We start from the raw sequence: 26,102 nt of genomic DNA, 5'->3' as shown, positions 1-26,102 counted from the left end.
GTATCTTTCCTTAAACCTCAGGAACCAACATCTGCTAGCCTCAAACTTTGCCTCTGAAGCTTCCTTACCCCTCTCAGACTTCACAGAATTGAAGAGTTAGGGCCTTGCCCGAGATTAGGCTTTGGCTTAAGGGAATGTTATGGCTTGTATGATCTTCTACACAGATCACTGAGACTTTCTCCAAATCAGCAAGAAGGCTGTTTTGCTTTCTTATCATTTGTGTGTTCACTGAAGTAGTACTTTTAATTTCCTTTAAGAACTTTTCCTTTGCATTCACAACTTGGCTGTCTGGCACAGAGGCCTCGCTTTTAGCCTATCCTGGCTTTCTTTTTTTTTTTTTTTTGAGACAGAGTCTTGCTCTGTCGCCCAGGCTGGAGTGCAGTGGCCGGATCTCAGCTCACTGCAAGCTCCGCCTCCCGGGTTCACGCCATTCTCCTGCCTCAGCCTCCCGAGTAGCTGGGACTATAGGCGCCCGCCACCTTGCCCGGCTAGTATTTTTTTATTTTTTAGTAGAGACGGGGTTTCACCGTGTTAGTCAGGATGGTCTCAATCTCCTGACCTCGTGATCCGCCCATCTCGGCCTCCCAAAGTGCTGGGATTACAGGCTTGAGCCACCGTGCCCGGCCTATCCTGGCTTTCAACATGCTTTTTTCACTAAGCTTAATCCTTTCTAGCTTTTAATTTAAAGTGAGAGATGTGTGACTCTTCCTTCTACTTCAACACTTGGAAGCCATTATAAGGTTATTAATTAGCCTAATTTCAATATTGTTGTTCTCAGAGAATAGGAAGGCCCCAAAAGAGGGAATGAGATGGGGAATGACTGGTTGCTGGAGCATTCAGAATCCACATAACACTGATCAATTATGTTCATCCTCCTATATGAGCATGGTTTGTCGTGCCCCAAAATAGCAGTAACATCGACCACAGGATCATCAAAACAGATTTAATAATAAAAAAGTTTGAAATATTTCAGGAATTACCAAAATGTGACAGAAAGACACAAATGAGCACATGATGTTGGAAAAGTGGTGCTCACAGAGTTGTCTGACACAGGGTTGCCACAAATCTTCCATTTTTTACAAATAGAATATATATTGAGCACAATAAGCAAAGTGCAATGAAACAAAGTATGCCTGTACTCTGCGTTTCACTTCCTATAAGGGCAGTTCTCCCTATGGATAGACAACACTTCATAAGATATAATTTACAATGGCTGCACCATAAACCACATGGCCACATTCATCATTAAAGGATTTCTTATAATACAAAAGTATTACAATCTTGTATAGTACTTTATCATTTCCAAGACATGTTCACTTCTGTCTTTACAAACATTATTATTTGCCCCACTTTATAGAAAAGTAAACAGATTTAAAAAAGATTTCAGTAACTTAGCCCCCAGAAACACACTGATGTTGAGGTCTGATCAAATATTCATGCATTCTGATAATCTGACCACTTTGTTCATCTTTTTAAAGGATATACATTGTCCTACAGAGTGATTCTCTCTCTGATGGTTGCATCAGAGGACAAAGTTGTGTTGTAGCAGTAAGCATAACACACTCAGAAATACTATCTCCTCCTCCCCCCACTATTCTTAGCCACTTCTTGCAGAAGACCTAACACTCCCACTTTGAATACAGTTGACCCTTGAACATGGGTTTGAACTGCACAGATCCGCTTACATATGGATTTTCTTCCACCTCTGCCACCCAAGGCAGCAAGACCAATCCCTCCTCTTTCCCAGCCTACTTAATGTGAAGATGGCGAGGATAAAGACCTCGAAGATGATCCACTGCCACTTAATGAATAGTAAATATACTTTCTATTCCTTTTAATTTTCTTAATAACAGTTCTTTTCTCCAGCTTACTTTATTGTAAGAATATAGTCCACAATATATATACCATACAAAATATGTGTTGACTATTTACACTATTAGGAAGGTTTGCCGTCAACAGTAGGCTATTAATAGTTAAGTTTTGGGGGAGTCTAAAGTTGTATATGAACTTTTGATTGCGAGGGGGCCCTTAACCCCCATGTTGTTCAAGGATCAACTGTAGCTGGCACAAAGAGACTTCAAAACTAGGGAGCGATGTTTTGTTACAATACCTTCAGATTATGTATGATATCTATCCGCTTGTTCTGGCTGTCCTTAAAGTGAACTTGAACTCTGACAGGAAACTCACCCCAGCCTCTTCTGGTCAGGTGAAAAGGAGGCTCTCTATGGAAAAGCAGATATTAACACGTTCATCCATGTTCACTCTCTCATCCTACACAGGAAAAGTTTTCTGATAATGGATAAATCAGAAATTCACTGTCTTCTGAGAACCACTTAGTTTTCCTTATTTAAAACTAAATCAATATGCTGAATTTGGCTAAAATGCTAAATTATAAAAGAAAAAAATTCAACTCAAACCTCTATTAAACTTTCAATTACTGAATGCTAAGAGAGTAAACTTAGACTATATAATCCAATATCATTTTCACACACGAGGGCACTAAGATGATCTGATGAATGTCACTAGAGGGCCAGGATCCTTAATTGGCATTTGACAGATACAGACCATGAGATATACGTTCCCTACCCTAAATCCTTGTATTTATTCCTCCACTGAGGCAGAAACAAAATGAATCATGAATGTGCTCAACTGAAAGTGACAATTTATTTGAAATTCTTTGCTAAGAAGACTTAAAGAAAGATCATACGTTCACAATATGACCTTCCCTGAATAGTGACTACAACTGATTTTAGTGGGCAGAGAGGAATGTGTGTGCATGCTAACTGGACTGGAGAATTCTCAGCACAATGTAATTTGTGAAAGAAAAAAAAGGGGGGGCAGGAATTGATGGAAAAGAACAGCAAATTGTTATTAACTGGTGATGGGCACAAGAGGGTTCATTATACTCTTTACTTCTGTATATGTTTGAAATTTTCCATAATAAAGAAATTTAGAAATTTCATTGAGATATCATTAAGTACTCAAAACAATATGGTTTAAGTCCATAGGGAAGAGAGAGAATGCTTTTAAAATGAAAATATTCATCGTGAATCCTGGCTTAGAATTAGTAATGAGAGAAGATATCAAAATTACAAGGAGGCTGGGCACGGTGGTTCATGCCTGTAATCATAGCACTTTGAGAGGCCAGGACAATCGTTTGAACCCGGGGGCGGAGGCGGAGGCGGAGGCGGCAGTGAGCTGAGATCACACCACCGCACTCCAGCCTGAGAGACAGAGCGAGACTCCATCTCAAAAAGAAAAGGACAAGGAGAAAGAAACTCAACAGATGGTGTTTTTGGAAAACTGAATTGAGTGAGTGCAGAGTTCAAGAACACAACCTGAGAGGAGTGTAACAGATGTGAATTAACGAGCCCAGAGCCAGGAGCTAACAATGGAGCCCGGGATAGGAAAAATCCCTGTGTATGAGGGGAGCCTAGAAAGCAGGGAAATTAATAAATACCTTACAAGCCAAAGAGAAAAGAAAGCAAACTAGAATGGCCTGGATGGAAGAAACCAGTTGCACAGGAGCTAAGAGAAGCCGCTGCGATGTTGGTATACATTCCTGCTTGGGGTCAAATGAGAAGGTAGACTTGAGACAGTCTGAAATGGGACCCACAGTCAGAGATAGAGGGGAGCCTAGAGGCATGGTGGACTTGAGTCAATTAACGGAAATTCTACTGATGTGAACTTTGGTTATTTAAATTCCAGTAAAGCTAAATGTTAAGTCTAAACTCATTTGCAATATGCCTCAATCACACTGAATGCTGAACTTCTCTCAGTGAATATGCTAAATTAGGTATGCTTCTCAATTTATATACATGGCCTAACCTTTAGTGAATAGGCAGGAAAGACTGCTGCTAGAGAAGACAGCACAAAGCCAGGAAAAACGAACAATGCTTTTTAACAGGAAATTCCTCCATAACCATATTTTTAGAAGCAAAAAAAGAACCTAAGACCTATAACAACACTATTTATGGAAATGGTATACTTCAAAATATGTTACTTCACACAATAAAGGACTGCGTCCCCTGAACACACTTCAGTATTTCTAGATTCCTCATAGAAGGTGAAATAAATCAATGACACCAAGAGGGAGAAACCGTAAGATTATGGAGATTAAACAAAAATGGCTTTATTAGAAACACAGTACAGCTCCTTGCTCGACTAATTTATTCAAATGGCCAATCAGTCTTTTTTAGCGTCACTCCGAGTGACCCTGAACTCACTACTTCAAGAGACCCTCTGTTACATTTGTGAACAGCTCTATTATAAAATGACTTCTTCTACCTCCTGCATGTTAATTCCAGATATGCCATCTGGAATCACAAAGAGTAAATCCTTCCTCCACATGAAAGCCCTTTAAGAGAACCAAAGCATTCCCTCAAGTCTTTTCAGAATGAACATCTCTGCTCCCCACAACAAGAGTGGCAACAAACACTGCTTTCCTACGTTTCACTTTTGCTATGACCCAATCAGTGTTCTAAGTCCTTTAGCACTATTAACTTACCTAATCTTTATAACCACACTATGAAATATCCCCTCTGAGACACAGTGAGGCTGAATAATTAACTTGCCAAGGTCACACAGCAAATAAGCAGTAGAACCAGAATTCAAACTCAAGCAATAGGCTCCAGGGCCATGCTTTAGCCACTGTGTGCTAGTCTACATCCCCAAGGTGGCAGACCTCACTTCCCAGACCACTCTCCCTAGTATGCACAATAATATGACTGGATATTGCCCGACTGTGCAGGGCATGGAATGCCTACATCACTTCTTCTGGGTACTTACTCCTCTAATGTAGCTACTCGAAAATTTCAAATTACAGATGTAGCTCACAGTATATTTCTATTGGACAGTGCTGCTCTAGAGAGTTCCTACATTCGAGTGAAATAAAACAGATAGGAAGGTTTGGAAGAGGCTCACTAGGATTCCTTTGGGGAGCTGGCCCGCTCCAGTTTCACACACACCAAGGGCAGGAACACTCCACGTGGTTTCCCAAAGGCAGAGTCCTGTGCTCTTCACAATCCCTGTATCAAACCCTGAGCCTAGCACATATCTAGTGACTATCTTGTACCTAAAAAAAAGCAAAGTTTATAGTCGCAGCTTTTAGGAACTTGGCTAAGGTTGTCCTGACAACTGAACAAACGTGGAAAAAAGTGCTTCAGTAAGAGCAGAATCCACCCATCTCTTTGTCAGGTAATGTGCTGTGATGAAGAGAGTCAGGATGTGTAAGAAAAACATTTGTGCTTTGATCCAGAAGTAAGATTAACCCCAAGTTTCAAGGCAGCTGCAAAAATCCTTCCTTATTGGTTAAATTACTTTAGATACCTAACACAACAAACATCTTCAGAGTCCTGCAAAGAACGTAAGAGTTATAAGTAAACCTAGGACATATGTTAACAGTCCTAACCTACTTTATATTGGTTACACCATATCTGGAGTTTTAGGTTCAGTTCTAAAAAGGTTATTTTAAAAGGAATATAGATAAACTGGAGTATGCCAAAGAATATAACCTGAATGGCAAAGGAACACAAAGTCACACAAGTGACAACTGATACAAATATGGATGAGACCCAGTAATTGCTTTCAAATATCTAAAAAACTATACAAGGAAAAGGGATTATGATGATTCTGAGTGGTACACAAAGCATATGAAAAGCTTACTGCTTAGAAGTTAGAGGAAGTTAGATTTCTGCTCAATATAATTAAAATCTTCCAAACGAAACCAGCCACCTCCAAATGGAATGGCCCATTTCATGAATTCAATAATTCACTCAGTATCAAACATGAAATGAGGCTGGGTACATGGCTCACACCTGTAATCCCAGCACTTTGGGAAGCCAAGGCAGGAGGACTGCTTGAGGCCAGGAGTTCGAGACCAGCCTGGGTAAAAAAAATTAGCTGGACATAGGTGGCACACACCTACAGTCCCAGCTACTCAGGAGGCTGAAATGGGAGGATAGTTTGAGCCCAGGAGGTTGAGGCTGCAGCAAGCAATAATCATGGCACTGTTCTCCCACCTGGATAATAGAGCAAGACTCTGTCTCTAAAAAAGTAAACGAAATTGGCTGGGCACAGTGGCTCATGCCTGTAATCCCAGCACTTTGGGAGGTTGAGCCGGGCGGATCACGAGGTCAGGAGATCGAGACCATCCTGGCTAATACAGTGAAACCCCACCTCTACTAAAAATACAAAAACATTAGCTGGGCTTGGTGGCAGGCGCCTGTAGTCCCAGCTACTCAGGAGGCTGAGGCAGGGGAATGGTGTGAACCTGGGAGGCGGAGCTTGCAGTGAGCCAAGACTGAACCACTGTACTCCAGCCTGGGCAACAGAGCAAGACTCCGTCTCAAAAAAATAAAAAATAAAAAATAAATTAAAAATTTTAAAAAACACAAAATGAGCATTTACTACATGCTAGGAACTATGCATGGGGATATTTATTTATTTATTTTTTATTTATTTTGAGACAGAGTCTTGCTCTGTCAACTAGGCTGCAGTGCAGTGGCATGATCTTGGCCCACTGCAACCTCTGCCTCCTAGGTTCAAGCAACTCTCCTGCCTCAGCCTCTTGAGTAGCTGGGACTACAGGCACACGCCACCAGGCCTGGCTAATTTGTTTTTGTATTTTTATTACAGACAAGGTTTCACCATGTTGTCAAGGCTGGTCTCAAACTCCTGACCTCGTGATCCACCTGCCTCAGCCTCCCAAAGTGCTGGGATTACAGGCATGAGACACCATGCTCGGCCCACCCTGGAGATATTAAGACAAGATAAGGTCCTAAACATCGAGAAGTTCTAAATCTGGTGAGACATACATGTAAATGAGCAAGTGTAGTAATAGACTTATATACATTATCTGCTATTAAACACAGAGCTACGGTCAATCACAGCATATGATTTCTCCAGGAGTTTTAAAAACCAGAAGCACATAAGCAATAATCTCTTTTAAAATACTATTTACAAATCCTACTATTGTTGTTAATGAAGTTTGACTTGCTATGGGAAAAGGTATGTTGTAAAGGTGTGTGCCGCCAGGCTGTGAACAGCTAACTGCTCAGGCATGGCACAGCAGACACTGTCAGAGTGGCAGAGATCAGGCTGAAAATACGACACAGGCAATTTTGATGGCGTCAAACCTCATACACGTAATGAAACAAAGTTCATTTACTATTAGCAGAAAACACTCCAGATGTTCGGGATGAAAGAGAAACTGGATAAGGAGCTGCAGCACAATCCTTTCTTTGGATTTTCTCACTGTTACAATATATCTTGATAAGTGATTTGCCACACCTCTACCCTCAGATTAGTAAGGACTTCTTAGCAAATAAATCTCATTAATTACTGCAGGACGGTCTTTGCAAATTAAAAGAAATATGTGTTTTACAAATTCTCATTTCTGGTATGAGAACAGAAAAATAAAATAGGCACTGGTATTGCATTTTTAAGTATTAAGGGTTTTATGCAATTAGTTTTTAATCCCATCCTTTTCGGTATATTAGAGTTCTATCATCAATAAAAATATAATTAATACATAAGAAGAAAAACATACCGTACCTACTTACATAAATCTTATTTCCAAATATTCCACTTTCTTTTTTTTTTTTTTGAGACGGAGTCTCGCTCTGCCGCCAGGCTGGAGTGCAGTGCCACGATCTCGGCTCACTGCAACCTTTGACTCCCTGGTTCAAGCGATTCTCCTGCCTCAGCCTCCTGAGTGGCTGGGATTACAAGCACGAGCCACCATGCCCAGCTAATTTTTGTATTTTTAGTAGAGACAGGTTTCACCATGTTGGCCAGGATGGTCTCGATCTCCTGACCTCGTGATCTGCCCGCCTTGGCCTCCCAAAGAGCTGCGATTACAGGCCTGAGCCATCATGCCCAGCCTATTCCACTTTCTGACCACCAACCCTTAACTTTCCAGTTTCACCCCAATCCAACTATTCTTTGACTTCACGAAGACTTCTATTTCTTGCCCACAAAACTTTTCACCAGCCATCACTGCTCCTATATACGTTATCTTCTCTCCTTATTCAGCTTAGAGTCTATGATATATCCCTAAAATAACCTAAGCATCAAAGTGAAAAAATCAAAGAACCAAGAGACCAGGGTTTTGGATAAATTGTCTATATGTATGCAAAGTCCTTAAGAATGACAGCAAGAGTTATGGTAGAGAGAAAATCAGTAAACCAGGTGTTGATACCTTTCCCCCTTTTCCAAAAAGCCTCAGCTCCATTGAGGCTGCTACTCCTCCTCTGCTACTACTAACTACTAACTATCTACTACTATTTACTAACTTCCCCAGTCACCCTTGGCAGGGAAAGGTGGTCTGGAAGCCATAAATATGATCAAGGAAGACACCTTCCCCATCCTCAGGCCCAGTGGTGTGTGAGAGAGAAAAAAAAAGCCACCATCACTTGAAAGGGTTAAAGAAGAAGCAGAGTTCTCAGGAGGCAGCGATGTTTTGTTTTAAGAGTCGGGCTCTGAACAGAGCAGAGAACAGATATTTCACTGATAATAACCAACAACCACTTCCACAGTGCATCTGTACAATCAATATGGGCCGAGCGTGGTGGCTCATGCCTGTAATCCCAGCACTTTGGGAGGCCAAGGCGGGCAGGGTGCTTGAGCTCAGGAGTTCAAGACCAGTCTGGCCAACATGGTGAAACTCTGTCTCTACAAAATTTACAAAAATTAGCCCGGCATGGTGGCGTGCACCTGTAATCACAGCCACCTGGGAGGCTGAAGCATGAGAATTGCTTGAACCCAGGAGGTGGAGGTTGCAGTGAGTCGAGATCGTGCCACTGCACTCCAGCCTGGGTGACAGAGTGAGACTCTGTCTCAAAAAAAAAAAAAAAAATATATATATATATATGTGTGTGTGTGGTGTGTGTGTGTGTGTAACATCATATAAAGATGTAAAGAATAGCCGGGCGCGGTGGCTCAAGCCTGTAATCCCAGCACTTTGGGAGGCTGAGACGGGCGGATCACGAGGTCAGGAGATTGAGACCATCCTGGCTAACACGGTGAAACCCCGTCTCTACTAAAAATACAAAAAAAAAAAAAAGATGTAAAGAATAAGGCTGGGCATGGTAGCTCACGCCTGTAATCCCAGCACTTTGGGTGGCCAAGGCGGGCAGATCACCTGAGGTCAGGAGTTTGAGACCAGCCCGGCCAACATGGTGAAACCCTATCTCTACTAAAAATACAAAAAAATTATCCAAGCGTGGTGGTGGGCACCTGTAATCCCGGCTACTTGGGAGGCTGAGGCAGGAGAATCACTTGAACCCAAGCGGCGGAGGTTGCAGTGAGTCCAGACTGCACCACTGCACTCTAGACTGGGAGACAAAAGTGAAACCCCGTCTCAAAAAAAAAAAAAAAAAAGTAAAGAATACATCCAAATGATAGAAGCAAATTTCACAACAATACATATAATCATTCCATCTTGGTGAAATAACAGTAACAACAAAACAACTATACAACACTTGAATATGTACAGAAGAAATATAAATGGGAGTTACATCCGAGAGAGTGAGATCATGGGGAACTTTCAACATTAATTAGTCCATAACGTTAGAATACTATATTTACTTCTGTTATATTCTGATATTCATAAAAAGAAGTAACATTTTCATATGCATCTCTATCTATAAAAACAAGTTTAGCTGTTTCCAGAGGGGAGCAAAATCAGCTAATATAATTAGTGTGGTAACAACTGGATAGAAGAAGACAATGCCTGCTCAGTGAGATACTAATCTGAGAGAGTGAACTACAATTACAACTACATTTTTTTTTTTTTTTTTTGAGACAGAGTCTAGCTCTGTCGCCCTAGCTGGTGTGCAGTGGCGTGATCTCCGCTGACTGCAAGCTCTGCCTCCTGGGTTCATGACATTCAAGTAGCTGGAACTACAGGCGCCCACCACCATACCCAGCTAATTTTTTGCATTTTTAGTGGAGACGGGGTTTCACCATGTTAGCCAGGATGGTCTCCATCTCCTGACTTCCTGATCCGCTCGCCTCAGCCTCCCAATGTGCTGGGGTTATAGGCGTGAGCCACCCCGCCCGGCCTACAACTACATTTTGACTAAGAGCCAATTCTCAATTATTATTACATTTCCAGGAAATGTTCTGAAGTTACATCACTTTTCTTCCACTTCAAAAATATATTTGTATTTCAATTTAGGTTAAATAACTCAAGTGTGCTTACCTAACTTCCACAAGGTCATTTGGTTTATAGCTGGGATGAAGGAAGAACCAAACTTTCTTGACAAAATGATTAATGCTGGGTTCTCTACGGGACCCTCGGACATATACCATCCACTTATGAGTTGACTGGTCATTTTCTTCCCTCTTATCCGGAGGTATATACCTAGAGAAGAAGAAAAAAGAAACCTGAATTTTGTCCTTCAAAAACCTAACAAAATAATTAACTCCTACTTAAACTTAAAAACAAGGTTAAAATTCCCACAATATTTAACAGCTACATCACCTAAACAAAATGAGTCTTTGCAATTAATCATTTTGTTTTTCTTTCTTTCTAAAACATAGTTGGGGTTGGATGCAGTGGCTGGTCCACATTACAATGCCAGCACTTCGGGAGGCTGAGACGGGAGGATTGCTCGAGGTAAGGAGCCAGAGATCAGCCTGAGCAACACAGCAAGACCCCATCCCCATGTTTAGCTATTTCCAGAGGGGAGGAAAATCAGCTAATATAATTAGTGTGGTAACAACTGGATACAAGAAGACAATGCCTGCTCAGTGAGACAGTAATCTCCAAGAGTGAACTACAACTATAACTACAATCCTCCCACCTAAAATTTTAAACTCAGCCAGGCATGGTGGCCCACACCTATAGTTCCAGCTAGCTGGGAGGCTGATGAGGTGGGAGCACTGCCTGAGCCCAGGAGTTTGAGGCTGCAGTGAGCTACAATCACATCACTACACTTCAGTCTGGGTGACAGAGCAAGACCCTACTTCAAAACATTACAATAAAATTAATGGACTAAAACAAAATAATAAAATAAATAAAACATGAATTTGGTTTAAGGGACATTCTGTTGAAAGTCTGTGTTGTTCTGCTTATTTGGTGTGCAATTTTTTAAAAAGGCAAACTTGTTTTTCCTGCCAAATAAATACATAAGGTGGAAATAAACTGGCATATTTTTATTCCTAGGTTAGGAAACCTCTAGCCTTCGGGTTGATTTCATTCAGGTTTCAGGATGCTACAGCTTTGGGCCTTTCTGTTGACTCTCATGGTTGCCAAGAAGATTGCACCTAGTTTCCCGCCCTCTGAAAGCCAAAACATGACATTTCCCTTAAGTCATGATGATGGTAAAACTAGCATCTCTAGCACTCCCCTTTATAGGCCCTGTCTTTATTTCGGTATGAGACCCCCTTCTTAGATTTGTGTAGAAAATATGGTCAGGCCTTCTAAATGCTCATCTATGCTTAGTGCTAATTCTTCATAATAAGGGGGGGCCAAGTTGCCTAGCCTAGCTCTTGAGGAGTGTTCTTGACCGATCTAGGCCCTTTACTCTTACAGCCTATTAAAGTCATGAACCCTGTTGGGATTTTAACTGGAATATCTACAAATCGATTTGGGGAGAGATGACATCTTTACAAGACAGGTTGGCCCAGAAAAAGCCAGGTCTGGAAATTCAGGCAGACCCACTAGGCCACAAGAAAACTGGGGCTAAACAATCATTTCATCTAAATCTTTAAATGTATTGGCATAAAGAAGTTAATAGTTTCTTATCTCTTTAATAGTACGGCATCTGTAGTTATGTCTTCTTTTCTATTTCTAATATTATTTGTGCCTTCTCTTTTTTGAGTAATTTTTAAAATTAATTTCACCAGGTTTGTGTATGTTATGTTTATTTTTTCCTTTCATAAGTATATCAATGTATTCATCAATCAAATATTTACTAAATATATACTGTAAGGTACAAAGCCAGACAAGGCCAGACGTGGTGGCTCACGCCTGTAATCTCAGCATTTCTGGAGGCCAAGCCTGGTAGATCACCCAAGTTCATGAGTTCGAGAGTAGCCTGACAAATGAGAATAATCAATGAAATCCCATCTCTACTAAGAATACAGAATTATCCAGGTGTGGCGGTGCATGCCTGTAATCCCAATTACTTGGGAGGCTGAAGAAGGAGAATCACTTGAACCCCAAACGTGGAGGGTACAGTGAGCTGAGATCACACCATTGCATTCCAGCCTGGGCAACAAGAGTGAAACTCTGTCTCGAAAAAACAAAACAAAACCAGACAAGACATAGTTTCTACCCTAAAGAGATTCCAGTCTGATTTGAGAAAAATATATGAAAATAGAAAATGGCCATATAATATAATAAAAATCACAAAGAGAGAGCATAGAAGGAATATGCCTAATGAGGGGGGATCAGCAAATAAAACTTCATGAGAAAATTAGTTTAAACTGCTACCAGTTAGAATCCTAACCACTGTAATCAATTTTCCTCCATCAAATTAATTTAATCCCTTCCATCTATTTACATGGGTCAAATATTTACTTAACATTTTCACGTTTTTGGAGGATTTATAACGTTCTTATCTACCCCTAGACACTTGGCAAAAATGATGAAGCTGCTCCAAGACAGCCTGAGATCATACTGTTCAAGTACATGGCTCTGGAGCTCGGAGGAATTCTGCCTTTAAGATCTGCTCAGCAACCTTTTGTTACGAACTAAAAACATTTCAGTTTGGGCAACCAAATCAGCATTTTTCGGAATTCGCTAAGGCCCCTAAAGACAGAACTGGTTCAGAGTAGTCAAGAGTTCTTCCAAACTTACACACATTGACACAATTGGTGAAATATATTTGTGTAAAAGCTCATGTCTTCGAAATTTTTACCAAGCCCTATTTTATTCTCACGGAAATAATGGCAGGCACACTAATGCAGAGACTCCGATCTCTGGACCTTGGTTCACTTTTGAAGCAACAAAGAGCTTGAAAAAACATTCCCTGAGGTCTCTTCCTACTGTAACACCAGGATAATAAGAGTATTATGTCCAAGTATAACCACAAATGGGTGACCGAAAAGACTTATCTACTTTATTCTCATGTCTCAATGACTTGTTAGATACAAACCTCTTCATTTGCCTTAGAGTCACAAAAAAAGACCTGAAGTAAGGTTTTGAAGAACAACAACAAAAAGTCAAAGAAAGCCATCATACATACATCCTTCCATTTCAAAACAAAACAAAAGAACAGGAAACAGGTTTTCCAGGGAGAAGAATCTGGTTTTAGCTTTGGATGTGCCAATCACAAGTAAATGGCTGATAAGGTTTGGCTGTGTCTCCACCCAAATTTCATCTTGAATTGTAGCTTGCAGAATTCCCACTCGTCCTGGGAGGGACCCAGTGGGAGGTAACTGAATCATGGGGACGAGTCTTTCCCATGCTGTTTTTGTGATATTAAATAAGTCTCACAAGATCTGATGGTTTTAAACGGGGTAGTTCTCCTACACAAGCTCTCTTGCCCGCCTCCACTTAAGACATGACTTTGCTTCTCTTTTGCCTTCTGCCATGATTGTGAGGCCTCTCTAGCCATGTGTCACTGTGAGTCAATTAAACCTCTTTCCAATATAAATTACCCAGTCTCAGGTATGTCTTTATTAATAGTGTGAAAACAAACTAATACAATGGCTAAAGCAGGAATGTAAATGTAGAGACAAAATGAAGATTTGAACATTCGAGTTGAGGGCAGTATCTGAGGATTTACCATTCTCTACTGACTTTCAAATACCTAACAATTAGCATATTTTACAAACTACACAAGCAAGTGTAGGGGTTATTATACTGCCTCTTCTCTAGCAATATTTTGGAACAAACATCTTCCCTTATTTATCCTTTGTGGATATTGTGCAAGGCAAGGCAGAATGGCACAATATAGAGGCAGTCCAGACAAAATAATATCCAAATGAAAAATAGGAGACCTAAGTCCCCTGACCCTGTGGCTATTTGTATAAAAAGAGTAATAAAAGGATTTAAGAAAAAAAAAGGCCAGGTGCGGTGGCTCACACCTGTAATTCCAGCACTTTGAGAGGCCAAGGTGGGCAGATCACCTGAGTTCAGGAGTTCGAGACCAGCCTGACCAACATGGAGAAACCCCGTCTCTACTAAAAATACAAAATTAGCCAGGCGAGGTGGTACACACCTGTAATCCCAGCTACTCGGAGGCTGAGGGAGGAGAATCGCTTGAACCTGGGAGGCGGAGGTTGCGGTGAGCCAAGATCATACCATTGCACTCCAGCCTGGACAACAAGAGCGAAACTCCATCTCAAAAAAAGGAAAAAAAAAGAAAAATAGGAGACCTAGATTCAAATTCTGACTTTGTTCATTAATGAGCAAAATTGCCCTAATAAAGTCTCTAGGCCGGGCGCGGTGGCTCATGCCTGTAATCCCAGCACTTTGGGAGATCAAGGCGGGTGGATCATGAGGTCAGGAGATCAAGACCATCCTGGCTAACACGGTGAAACCCCGTCTCTACTAAAAATGCAAAAAAATTAGCCGGGTGTGGCGGCAGGCGCCTGTAGTCCCAGCTATTTGGGAGGCTGAGGCAGGAGAATGGCGTGAACCTGGGAGGCAGAGCTTGCAGTGAGTCAAGATCGCGCCACTACACTCCAGCCTGGGCAACTGAGGGAGACTCCGTCTAAAAAAAAAAAAAAGTCTCTAGACTGTGGTTTATTTTTTAAACAACTAAAGGCTTGGGAATCCCTGAGGCCTCTTCCTCCTATAATACTATAATAAGAGTATTAATGCCAAAGTATTAACATAAATGGACAAATAAAAATAAATTCAACTGGATACTCACTTGGATACATTGCCCACTACTATTGTTTTCTTTACAAAAAGTCGCGAAGTCTCATCTGTGAGATCAGCATTCCGCTGTTCTGTTTTATGGGAGCCAGTAACGCTAGAAGCATCCTGAAAAAAATCATAATCAACATCCATTCTCATTTTGAACAATTTTCAATAGGACAGAAATCACAACATCGTAACAAGTATAAATGGAATAACTAAGTTTTTTTTTTAATTTACAAAATTTTCTGTCTTTGTGGCACCTCTCAAAGCATTAAAACAATTTACTACAAAAGCTGCCTTAATTTATACAAAGTTTATATACTGTAACTCCCAGTGTGTTTTCAATAGTTACATACATCTGCTTTGGATATGCAAATAGGATTTGGAAGGATACACAAAAAACTGTTACAACGGTTACTTCTGGGAAACAGGAATAGAAAGAGAGAAAAGGGTCAATGGAATTTACCTTCTTTTTAACCTTTTGCAATACTCAAAAATATTCAATGAGAAGTAAGTGCCTGGTACGTAGTAAATGCTAAATGTTTGTTATATAAATACATACAGAAATGACCATGTATTGTATAAAGCATGTTAAGTTTCTATGACCATTATGCCCTAAATTCTCTTTTTTTTTTTTGAGACGGAGTCTCACTCTGTCACCCAGGTTGGAGTGCAATGGCGTGATCTCAGCTCAGTGCAACCTCCGTCTCCTGGGTTCAAGCGATTCTCCTGCCTCAGCCTCTCGAGTAGCTGGGATTACAGGTGCCCGCCACTAAGCCCCGGTAATTCTTGTATTTGTAGCAGAAACAGAGTTCACCATGTTAGTCAGGCTAGTCTCGAACTCCTGACCTCAGGTGATCCGCCTGCCTTGACTTAGCAAAGTGCTGGGATTACAGGCATGAGCCACCGTGCCCAGCCTCCTAAATTCTTTTTAACTAAAAAAAACAAAAACACATGTAATATTTGCTCAGGAATAATACTGGAAAGGTAAGGTAAATCCAAACAATGAAGAGTTCTGATTTTGGGGGTGGTAAGCCTCACGAATGAACTTTTCTATTCTTTTTTACTTTTCTGTTTGAAAAATGAACACATACAAATTTATAATCAGAAAAATAAATGCAAACTATTTTTTTTATCAAAAATAAATCAAATTCTTGATGTCTAAGTATGTGGAAAGTAACTTGGAAATTTTCTCTATCACAGAACACCTGGCTGAGAAAAATCACTGCTCTAATCCAATAATGACTCTATAGCCAAAACTTTTATCAAGAAGTTCAGAGTAGCTTGAGATGGGAGCTCAAATTGCAAACTGGCAGGATCAAAGAGCAATGTTTTTCAAATCTGTTTGTTTGTCAAACTTCCTCCATCTACTAAAGCATCTTAGAATATAAAGTCTCACAGGAACTGTTGAAGAACGACAGCTCTTGAGAGAATAAACATGACAGAGTGGAAAGACCTTGAGCAAGATCACAGAATTGCCGAGCTGGAAGGTTTCTTTCACACCTATGTAAACAGCATCCAAGAGCTGTGCTGTGCACAGAATCCCCAGGCTGTAAAATCAGAAACATTCAGGTTTAAGTCAGGCACGGTGACTCACGCCTGTAATCCCAGCACTCTGGGAAGCCGAGGCAGGCGGATCACAGGGTCAGGAGATCGAGACCAGTCTGGCCAACATGGTGAAACCTGTCTCTACTAAAAATACAAACAATTAGCCAGGCATGGTAGTACATGTCTGTAATCCCAGCTACTTGGGAGGCTGAGACAGGAAAATCGCTTGAACCTAGGAGGCGGAGGTGGCAGTGAGCTGAGACTGTGCCACTGCACTCCAGCCTGGGTGATAAAGCAAGACTCCGTCTCAGAAAAAAAAAGAAACACTCAGGTTTAATTCTCAGTTCTGACATTTTTGAGCAAATAAAACCTCATCAAGATTTGGTTTCCCTATTATAAAAGGAAAACAAACCTATTTCCTAAGATTCCTGTGACAGTTCAGTGAGATAACAAGCACGTATTTTAGTAAATACTAGTTCCCTTCTCCTGTGGCTCCCTCCCACATCCACCCAACTACATACTCTTCCAGTATTTCGGCTTGGTCTCTGCTCCATGTTGTTTGAGAGTCTTTCCTCTATATCCATATTGCTGTTATTATCTTTGTCAGATAAGAAGTCATTGTGCTGAGATAAAGAATCACTTTCTGAATGATTGGCTGATGGTGTTTCTGCTCTCTGATTGGCAGGAGATGATGACCTAGATGGTGATTCCAAAAATTTCTTGATAGCAGGATGATTAAAAACCATTGTATCACATGTCTTTGATCCCTACAAAAAATGAAAGCAAGCAAATAAATTTTTAATCAAATCCATCAAAAGCAGGCAAAAATCTGATGTCTCCAAAACCTTACCTATTACAGGATCATGCTTAAAATCTTTCAAAATCTCCCCACATTCATAAAATGATATCCCAACCCCTTAACACGGCCTAAATCAACAAAACAAAAATTAGAATGATGAATAATTATGTAAAGCTTTTAACACTAACAGCTAGAGATGTAGGGTCTTCTGGAAGTAAATAAGAAATAATACATGTTAACACAGAAAATAAAATCTGACTTTAAAAGTCTCACATTGCTTTACACAAACATATCAACTGCTCTAAATAAAATATCCCTGAAAGAAATACAAAAATAAAAAGCTGTATATAAAAAATGGTCCCCACACAGGAATAAAATGTAATAGAGAATATTTTTGAATGATTGATACTGATATATAAAGTTTGCCTTCAGTTCAGTACAGACATCTATGGAATTTTTCTGTGTCTTAGTTACTTGTATACAAAATAAAGTGTATTCTGCTACAATGTGATAACACTATAGTCACGTTCCTAGGAAGCCTAGCTTTTAAAAACTGTGTTATTAAACTAATGGTTTCAGTGAGAAAAAAGGAAGCAGAAGCTAGTGTTTCAAAGCAACAAAGTTCTTTTTTTTTTTTTTTTTGAGGCGGAGTCTCGCTCTGTGCCCGGGCTGGAGTGCAGTGGCCGGATCTCAGCTCACTGCAAGCTCTGCCTCCCGGGTTCACGCCATTCTCCTGCCTCAGCCTCCCGAGTAGCTGGGACTACAGGCGCCCGCCACCTCGCCCGGCTAGTTTTTTGTATTTTTTTAGTAGAGACGGGGTTTCACCATGTTAGCCAGGATGGTCTCGATCTCCTGACCTCGTGATCCGCCCGTCTCGGCCTCCCAAAGTGCTGGGATTACAGGCTTGAGCCACCGCGCCCGGCCAGCAACAAAGTTCTTGAATTTCAGTAATAAAGGTTTTTCAGAGCTATAAATGTTTTGCCACTGAAAACTAAAAATAATTAAACAGTCGATCACGAGACAAAAGCATACCTAAATATCTTTGATAAATCCTAATCAGAACATAAGAGGATAAAATCAGCGTATTTCTAGACTATCAAATAGCACAGATCAGAACTGCTAACAATTCAAAGATAGAATCATTGCTCATGTAATCAAGTTAAGGTGAAGTCAATGAAGTCCTCCTCACTTATAAGAAGAGGGAAACTTGGACAGAGACACACAGAGAAGACACACACACAGGGAAAACAGCCACATCATGACAGAGGCAGAAATTACAGCCGGGAAATACTAAGGATTGGCAGCAACCTTCAGAAGCTAGGAAGAGGCAAGGAAAGATTCTTCCCCGGAGCCTTCGGAGGGAGCACTGCCCTGTTGACACCTTGATTTTGGGCTTCTAGACTTCAGAATACTGAGGTAATAAACCCATCCTTTTACATCAGGAAGCTTACGGTAGGTAATTTGTTATGGTAGCCCTAGGAAAATGAATACGACTCTAACATGCATCTTGGAAACTGTGCTACACTAAAAGCACCTGTCTACTGCTTACAATTCAACTCAAACAATGCTCTAGTTTCTACAAGACAGCATCAGGAACAGCACGAATACCAGGTGCCCCTAGAGCACCAAGGGTAACATGAAGGCCTAAACAGGACAAGCACCATTTACTGTTAGCCTCCAGCCCTTCCCTGGTTCCCAGGGAGCCAGCACTGCTCCAGAGGTGATTCAGCAGAGACTAATTCTAGCTGAAAACACTTAGGAAAAAGAAAGTAAAAAGAGAAAAAAAAAACAAATGCAAGTTATGCTGAAATTATCAAAATATCAAATAGGAAGACATACTCCTATTTCAGGTCAATCCTAACCCCTATGCCTTAATTTAGACAGATTACTAGTTTAAAAGAGCAGATATTTTTCATTTACATGTCAAAAACTAAATTGGAAAAAAAACATTCCTTTACAATTGGAATTACCTAGTGGTGATCACATTAACCAAGTGGTCAAACAGTATCACTAGCAGGACAACCTGGAACTAGGTGCCTGCTGATATGCTAGAATATCGAGTACACAGCATCACTGTGAAGTATTCTTGCAAGAAATATTTAACCCAAATCTATTAATAACCAAGCCTTTAGACCTGACTTCCAGTTTACAAGAAAATAGAGAGGGCCGGGCGCGGTGGCTCAAGCCTGTAATCCCAGCACTTTGGGAGGCCGAGATGGGCGGATCACGAGGTCAGGAGATCGAGACCATCCTGGCTAACACGGTGAAACCCCGTCTCTACTAAAAAATACAAAATAACAGCCGGGTGAGATGGCGGGCGCCTATAGTCCCAGCTACTCGGGAGGCTGAGGCAGGAGAATGGCGTGAACCTGGGAGGCGGAGCTTGCAGTGAGCTGAGATCCGGCCACTGCACGCCAGACCGGGCGACAGAGCGAGACTCCACCTCAAAAAAAAAAAGAAAAAAAAAGAAAAAAAAAAAGAAAGAAAATAGAGAGGATGGCCGGGCGCGGTGGCTCAAGCCTGTAATCCCAGCACTTTGGGAGGCCGAGACGGGCGGATCACGAGGTCAGGAGATCGAGACCATCCTGGCTAACACGGTGAAACCCCGTCTCTACTAAAAATACAAAAAACTAGCCGGGCGAGGTGGCGGGCGCCTGTAGTCCCAGCTACTCCGGAGGCTGAGACAGGAGAATGGCGTAAACCCGGGAGGCGGAGCTTGCAGTGAGCTGAGATCCGGCCACTGCACTCCAGCCTGGGTGGCAGAGCAAGACTCCGTCTCAAAAAAAAAAAAAAAAAAAAAAAAGAAAATAGAGAGGATGAAAAAGTAATCTAAGGAAAACATAAATCCAAAATCTGAGATATTCATAAATGGCCTGGTCTCTTCAAAAAGTCAGTATCATGGAGGTAAAAAGGTAGGAGGACCATTTTAAATCTTAAAAAACTAGAGAAACAAAGCTGCAGTACTAGCTACTGAGGAGGCTGAGGAAGGAGGACTGCTTGAGCCCAGAAGTTGGAGGCTGCAGTGAAGCTATGATCGTGCTTGTGAATAACCACTGCACTCCAGCCTGGCAACACAGCGATACCCGTCTCTTTAAAAAAAAAAAAAAAAGAAAGAAAAGAAAAGAAAAAGTAGAACTCAGGGCTCATTAAACAAGGTAAATCTGAAACTAAAAATTGCCATTGCCATTCACTAGACTAAAAGGTCAAAGAAAATTCAATCAATTTATAAATTACTCCAAAGTGGGCCACAATCAAGTGAGGAGGCACTAGGGCCAGTTGCAAGGAGGTCTCAACCACCTTTATAGCTGCAAAGCCTAGCATAATACTAACAATCTGGAGAAGAGTTAAGTAAAAAGGAAAGGCCGGGCGCAGCGGTTCACGCCTGTAATCCTAGCACTTTGGGAGGCCAAGGCAGGCAGATCACGTGAAGTCAGGAGTTTGAGACCAGTCTGACCAACAAGGAGAAACCCGTCTCTACTAAAGTACAAAAAAATTAGCCAGGTGTGGTGGAGCATGCCTGTAATGCCAGCTACTCGGGAGGCTGAGGCAGGAGAATCACTTGAACCGGGGAAGCGGAGGTTAAAATGAACCAAGATCACGCCATTGCACTCTAGCCTGGGCAACAAGAATGAAACTCCGTCTCAAACAAACAAACAAACAAACAAACAAAAAAACGGAAAAAATGTTACTTAGGATTATCTGACAATGTTGAAAGTCATGACAAAGGACTACAGCTGAACACAATGACTGATAAGTCTATGTATAGTCTATGTATATTCCCAGAAAGTAGGCTAGGCTTCTTGGGTTCTGAAGGTCAATGTAAGAAATGTTTCAGGTCAGGCATGGTGGTTCGTGCTTGTAATCCCAGCACTCTGGGAGGCTGAGCTGGGTCGATCACCTGAGGTCAGGAGTTTGAAAATAGCCTGGTCAATATGGCGAAACCTCATCTCTACTAAAAATACAAAAATGAGCTAGGCATGGTAGCACACACCTGTAATCCCAGCTACTCGGGAGGCTGAGGCAGGAGAATCGCCTGAACCCAGGAGGCAGAGGTTGCAGTGAGCCAAGACCACACCACTGCACTCCAGCCTGGGTGACAGAGCGAGACTCATCTCAAAAAAAAAAAAAAAAAACAAAATGAAATGTTTCAGATGCAAGGGATTCCGTATCGACATAACTTCCCCTCAGACAACAAATATGAGTGGCTGGAAAATGACTGAGTATGAGGAATGCTTACCTCAGAAACTTTTAGAAGACCTGCAGAAGCATAGTAGTTTGCTACAATGCAGGCACGCAGTTTATCCATCATCCTTCTTGCTTCAATCAGTCGCTAAAAACAAATGTTAACTCATTACTTTAAAAAATGGCAATTACAAAAGAGATGTACAAACAATTCACAAAATAAGAAATGTGAATGACCGAAGAAAAAGCTCAACTTCTCAAACAATCAAAAGAAAAACAAATAAAAGCGACCTTTTCCATCCATCAGATTCGCAAAGATTTAAAAGAAAGACAAGTGTTGCAATGAATATGTACATTTATAGGTATATTCACTGTAAAAAATCCACAAAGACATTGAGCACAAGAGCAAAGAGGGATTATCTTTTTTAAAAAACCTTTATTTTTAATTGTTGTGGGTACACAGTGTACATGTTTATGGGATATGTGAGATATTTTGATAGAGGCATACGATAAATAATCCCATCAAGGTAAATGGGATACTCATTACCTCAAGCATTTATCCTTTGTGTTACAAACAATCCAATTTTACTCTTTTAATTATTTTTAAATGTACAATAAGTTACTGTTGACTGTAGTCACCTTGCTGCGCTATCAGAAGATTATCTTTTTGAATGGAATTCCAGGTAATATTTTTTCAATCCTTTCTGCAATTGTATTATTTAAAAATTGCATTTTTCTCTCCCCAAAACAAGAAAGCTATTTTAAAAAAGCAAAGAGGACAAAGCAAACTATGACTCCATCTCAACAGATTATTTTTCAATCATGTACAAATTTTTTTCAAAATAGCTTTGGTGTTTTTTTCAATTTATCATCATTATACCTGGTCAATGACTTCAATTTCATGTTCCTTATTCTTCATTTCAAGAGCAAACTGTTCCTTGATAATAGTCTCAATCTTCTGCACAGCAGCATCTCGAGCTGTACAAAGAACATAAAATACATCCAAGGCCTAATTAATCAGTGGCTGCCTTTACATCAGCAAGCAACAAAAGAAATCCAAGAAATAGTAACTCTAAAGTGGAGAAACCTAGTGGACATCACCTTAACCAAGTGATGAAAAACTGAAACCACTAATATTGGTGTAAAGTGATCTCGTGTACTTTCTGGTATCACGCCCTAAAAAGAGCACATCATTCTGTGGTATTCCTGCCAATAATGCTGAATCTACTCACAAGGAAAGATTAGACAAACTCAAACTGAAAGACATTCTCTAAAGTTATTGGCCTATGCTATTTAAATATTAAAGACAAGAAAGACAAGGAAAGGGTTGAGGAGACTGGGAGAGACTGAAGAGATATGACAATTAAATGCCCTGCATGACCTGGACTAGATCCTGGGGGGAGGGAAATAGCTATAAAATACAATAATGGGGACCGGGCATGGTGGCTTGCACCTGTAATCCCAGTATTCTGGGAGTCCCAGATGGGTGGATCACCTGAGGTCAGGAGTTTGAGACCAGCCTGGACAACATGGTGAAACCCAGTCTCTACCAAAAATACAAAAATTATCCGGGCATGGTGGGGGGCACCTGTAAGCCCAGCTATTCGGGAGGCTGAGGCAGGAGAATCGCTTGAACTCTGGAGGCAGAGGTTGCAGTGAGCCAAGATCACGCCACTGTACTCCAGCCTGGGTGACACAGAAAAAAAAAAAAAAGACACAAAACAAAATAACATATGCAAAGAGAGGCATCCCACCAAATCTACTTTGAGAAAAATTCTGGTGGGAAAAAAGGTGAGCATTAGACACCAAGAAAAAGAATAGCATATTGTTACTCAGTAGCAGACAAAAAACTGCCCCTGCTTGAATGGGGGTATTTTGGAACTTACATTCAATTTAAACTGAAGTACAATGTTATCAAAACAATCACTTTTCCCTATTCTTGTTTTTATTTTAAAAAGTTATGCCATGTGAAGCTCTTGGGTAATTAATTCAGTTACATAATACTTTATTGAAAGGCTTGTTATTGAAAGGAAATGGTATTTCCCCTAAAATTACAGCTGAATAAGGGGGGGAAATTGCAGGGAAATGTTTTCATTATTTGGGATTGGATTTAACAATTTTCCTTCTAGATAGACCTTTTGGGGATATATAGGACTTCACCGCTCTTACAGAAATAGGAATTCTCGTCACCACTTCCACTCTACGGATCCTATGTGGAACTGCAACATCTGAGCTATAACTTTTTGATGCCGTCTTTACCCTGCTAAAAGTATTAACTTAGGTAGATTACTTAAATAAACATTAATGAAGTTTGGTAATAATTTGTTTTAAAATGTCAATTTAGCAATTTTTTTAAGCTTGCTTAAAGACATTCTGAGGAACAACAGACACCCGGTTGATGATTTGCTCTTCAACTACTTATATGATGTTAGGTAAGTAATCTGATGTCTCTGAACCTTAATTTACTCACTATCAGCTAAGTACAGGGGTTGAACTGGATAGATGTTTCCTAATCTTCCACCATTCATATGCCTTCAAGATACCTACCACATCTGAGAACCATATGACACATTTAATTAACACAATTAAGCATTTAAAAATAATTTTAGCTTTATCCTTGTAGCTATGAAACTATAAGTTTGATGAGATCATTCTTTTTTCTATACACATTAAAATGTTGCCTACTAAAATTAAAAACCATGTACCATCTATGACCATCTCACGATTATAGCACACCTTTATACCTATCATAGACTTTATGATTACACCTAACATACAATGATCGCTAAAACTAACAGCTTGTCTCGCTTTCACTGTCTACTTCATCATGTTCCTGCCAGATCTTCTTCCACTTTTTACGGTACACATGGTGTATTACTATTAAACAGATCCCTTAGCTAATCTCTCTCACAAACCCCTTCAAATTACACACAACAGTGGAAATTCATTTCATTCTAGTTCCTATAAGTCTTCTAGCGGAGACATATGTCAATAAAGAAATAATTTCCTAAGGCAGGTCAATTTCTACCTGAATTCTCAATTGCTTTATGCCGCTTATTTGGAAGGGCCACAGATACATCCTCGTAATCAGGGTCGGTTTCTTTGATGGTTCGCTTGATTCCAGACATGATGACATTCGGTTCTTCACTGTGAAGCAATAATAAATTAATAATTTTTAATTATTAAGTTAAATAGTTGGGTTGTTAATAAGTAATACTGCATACCAGTACTTACAAATGTATGTGTATATACAAAATAAATAAATAAATATTACATAATACTGGTACTTGCAACTCTGTATGTGTATATACACGCATATACATATTTCTTTTAAGACCAAAAGCATAATTTTAAAAGTTTCCACCAAAAAAAAAAAATCATAATCATCTGTTAACAAGCATCGGTTTCCCTTTCAAGAGAAAATCCTTGAACAAAGTAGCACATTGTTCAGACTTTTCAAAAGGAGCCTGGCTTTCACAGAAGAGCCCTCATAAGGAAAAAAAAAGGAACCAGACTTCGATGAAAACATGGTTAGCCCACACAGTGTCTTAGAATTCACTAAGCATTCAGCATATTAGAAGATACAAGCAACATAGTTAAAGGCTCAATAAATAACTGATTACACAAATCCTTTCTCTGGTACTTAGCAGGTATCACTATTACTGATCATTATTAAAATAAACACAAATCTATAGACTTATATTAAACTAATCAACAAGTCTGCAATATGGTAAACAAGTCCTAGGTATACAAGTCTTTGAATAAAACAATCTCATTTTTTAAAAAAATCCCATAAATCCTCTAGACCTTCATTGTCCCAGTACATTAGCCACTAGCCTCATGGGGCTATTTAAATTAAAATTAAAAAAAATTTAAAATTCTGGGCCAGGCGTGGTGGCTCATGCCTGTAATCCCAGCACTTTGAGAAGCAGAAGTGGGTGGATCACGATGACAGGTGTTCGAGACCAGCCTGGCCAATATGGTGAAACCCCGCCTCTACTAAAACTACAAAAATTAGCCACGCGTAGTGGTGGGCGCCTGTAGTCCCAGCTACTCGGGAGCTGAGGCAGGAGAACTGCTTGAACCCGGGAGGCAGCAGTTGCAGTGAGCCAAGATTGCGCCACTGCACTCCAGTCTGGGCGACAGAGCAAGACTCCATCTCAAAAAAATAAGTGCTCGAGAGTCACTGTGGCTAGTAGCAACTACATTGTTCAGTGTAGCTACAAAACATTCACATCACTGCAAAGTTTACTGGATAGTGCTCCTCTTGCAAAATGCTTCATTAAGCACCAATACATACTTCATGAGTCAGTTTCAGAAATATCTTCCAGACCAGTGCTGTCCAATAAAAATATAACATGAGCCATATACAGAATTTAAATTTTCTAGCAGCCAGGTTTCTGACTGACTGACTGACTGACTGACTGAATGACTGATTGATTTGAGACGTAGTCTCACTTTATTGCCCAGGCTGAAGTGCAATGGTGCAATCTCGCTCACAGCAACCTCCGCCAACCAGGTTAAAGCAATTCTCCTGCCTCAGCCTCCTGAGTAGCTAAGATTACAGGCATGCACCACCACACCCAGCTAATTTTTGTAATTTCTGTACAGACAAGGTTTCACCTTGTTGGCCAGGCTAGTCTCAAACTCCTGACCTCATGATCCGCCTGCCTTGGCCTCCCAAAGTTCTGGGATTACAGGTGTGAGCCACTGCACCCAGCCGCAGCCACATTTGAAAAAGTAAAGTGAAAT

General features: G+C 40.5%; 1 protein-coding gene across 6 annotated transcripts in view; it reads right to left on the bottom strand.

Annotated features, from left to right (window-relative positions):
- The window catches only part of YEATS2 (YEATS domain containing 2), a 113,039-nt gene that overhangs the window by 71,755 nt on the left and 15,182 nt on the right, over positions 1-26,102 (bottom strand). For all 6 annotated transcript variants that reach the window (XM_033211846.1, XM_033211850.1, XM_033211851.1 and 3 more), the window contains exons 2-8: positions 24,379-24,497; positions 22,231-22,328; positions 21,406-21,498; positions 16,891-17,136; positions 14,832-14,944; positions 10,205-10,366; positions 2,111-2,222 (exon numbers count right to left, since the gene is read on the bottom strand). In XM_033211846.1, coding sequence (XP_033067737.1) covers positions 2,111-2,222; positions 10,205-10,366; positions 14,832-14,944; positions 16,891-17,136; positions 21,406-21,498; positions 22,231-22,328; positions 24,379-24,478 — 924 coding nt within the window. In that variant the 5' untranslated portion in view covers positions 24,479-24,497. The remainder of the gene's footprint in view (positions 1-2,110; positions 2,223-10,204; positions 10,367-14,831; positions 14,945-16,890; positions 17,137-21,405; positions 21,499-22,230; positions 22,329-24,378; positions 24,498-26,102) is intronic.

Source organism: Trachypithecus francoisi, unplaced genomic scaffold (assembly GCF_009764315.1).
Source record: "Trachypithecus francoisi isolate TF-2019V2 unplaced genomic scaffold, Tfra_2.0 Lachesis_group0, whole genome shotgun sequence".
Lineage (NCBI taxonomy): Eukaryota > Metazoa > Chordata > Mammalia > Primates > Cercopithecidae > Trachypithecus > Trachypithecus francoisi.
Note: the sequence above shows the minus strand (reverse complement) of the source record. Positions and strands in the feature narration are given on the sequence as shown.